The sequence below is a fragment of the Hipposideros armiger genome, unplaced genomic scaffold, assembly GCF_001890085.2.
Source record: "Hipposideros armiger isolate ML-2016 unplaced genomic scaffold, ASM189008v1 scaffold_13, whole genome shotgun sequence".
Classification (NCBI taxonomy): domain Eukaryota; kingdom Metazoa; phylum Chordata; class Mammalia; order Chiroptera; family Hipposideridae; genus Hipposideros; species Hipposideros armiger.
In genome coordinates this window covers 684,475-686,425 of record NW_017731363.1, presented here as the reverse complement: position 1 = coordinate 686,425, position 1,951 = coordinate 684,475, and the positions used below count along the sequence as shown (strand labels likewise).

General features: G+C 33.7%; 1 protein-coding gene across 1 annotated transcript in view; it reads left to right on the top strand.

Annotated features, from left to right (window-relative positions):
* FANCB (FA complementation group B) overlaps nt 1-1,951 on the top strand; it is a 33,714-nt gene that overhangs the window by 23,321 nt on the left and 8,442 nt on the right. The window contains exons 6-7 of the mRNA XM_019666055.1: nt 729-895; nt 1,530-1,949. Of these exons, the coding sequence (XP_019521600.1) occupies nt 729-895; nt 1,530-1,949 (587 nt within the window). The remainder of the gene's footprint in view (nt 1-728; nt 896-1,529; nt 1,950-1,951) is intronic.

The window sequence follows — 1,951 nt, the reverse complement described above, 5'->3', positions numbered from 1 at the left end:
TGGTTGGGGGTCACCACAACATGAGGAACTGTATTAAGGGGTCGCGGCATTAGGAAGGTTGAGGACTGCTGCTGTAGGCCTAGGGTATTAGGGTTATTGTGAAGGTTAAACAAATTGATACATGAATGGCATTTAGAAAAGTGCCTGACATATAGTAAGCATTCAGTAAGTGTTAAATATTGTTATTATCATTACTACTCCTATTCTTCCTCCTCCTACTCTTATTTCTGCTGTTATTATAAATCCATATGTGTCTGGAAATCAGTGAGTATGGCCTGGATCTTAATAAAATATTATCAATAATTGATCAACAATCCAAAGATAGTTTAGTCAGTTTTATTCATACAAAAGTTTACAGTTACAGGTTTAGTGTAAGTCACTGATAAGTTAAAATCGGGTTGTTTTCAGCATGACTGGGGTATATATTGTCAGATTATTTTTCAAAATGGACTGCAGGCTTACATCTCTGCTGTGTTGGATAACTTTTCTTGTTTCCAGTCAGGCCATGCTTCTTGATCTGAGTAAATAGTTAATTATATATGTTGTATACGTTTTATTTTAGCAAATTATGTATAATCTAGGATATAAGGTATTATAAATGATCATTTATTTTAAAATGTGTAAGCCTTAAGGCCCGGCCATAAGTTGATTTACATTATTTTTTTAGTTTTGCTACATTTGATGTTTTTTTGTGTGTAGTTAGTTATTTAAATATGTTTTTCTATAAGGAATGTTTTGTTACTCTTTGTGGTAAAGAAGAAAATCCTGTCCATACTTTTGACGAAAAGTTATCAGACAAGTCTCAAGATTCAGAACAGCTAGTAGAGAAGATGTGGTATCGTGTCATAGATGATAGCTTGGTTGTTGGAGTGAAAACCACGTCTTCTTTGAAGCTGTAAGTAAATTCTAACATGATACCTTTATCTTGATGCTCTAGAACAGCACTGTCCAACAGAAATGTAATGTAAGCCACATATGTAATTTTAAATGTTTAGTGGCCATATTAAAAATGTAAATAGAAACAGATGAAATTAACTTTAATACTGTTCTACCCAAAATATTATCATTGCTGAGGGGTAAATAATATTCTGTATTAATAAGCAGATTTTATTCAAGTTATTTAGGAGAGTATAAATACAATTTTTAATTTAGAGATATTTGCATTCTAAATTATGAAAATAATTTATGAGTAGTTTCTTTTTTCTTGTTTAAAAGGAAGGGGGGACCTACTTCAAAAATAAAATGCACACATTAATTTACCATTTCTTTCTGTTAAAAAATTACTTTCCTAAAGTCCGGCATATTTACAATGTTTTTGCTTTTCTATTTTATGAGAAGTGTTGTTACAGGATCTTTAAAAATGCGTTTGGCTTTTATGCTTCATTTTCTGATACATTTTACATTTGAAATGATGTTTGCTAGGAAAGGAGAGAATAAAGTTTTTTGTTGTTGTTTGTATGCCATTTAATCAGCTATTTGGTTTTAAAGAATGAACTTTTAGATTAAACCAAACTCTGGATGTTTTACAGGTCCCAGAACCAGGTGACTTTATCGGTGTTAATGGATCCAGCCCATAGCTCCAGCTTTCAGCTTATTAAGTGTCAAAATAGGGTGACCAAGTTGACTAGGAACTCTTTTCCAGCACTGCGCTCAGTGCCATATGAAATAGGACCAGAGGTGAAAAGGATCAAGTTGACTCTTGATAGTGAGGAAGAGGAGAGTTTTGTCTGTGAACGGCCAGCTGAGAAGGAATGTGTCCAGATGATTACTGCTGTAACACCTCTTTCGCCACTGTTAGCATTGAGTCATTTTTGTTGCATTGTGCTGCTACAAATTAGGAAGAGAGAACACGGTGACTGTTCTGAGCATCGTTATATTCCGTGTGGCAGAATTTCTTTAAGTCTGGAAGATTTTTCAAGTGGGCAATACCTAGTGACGTTTCCAAAGAATC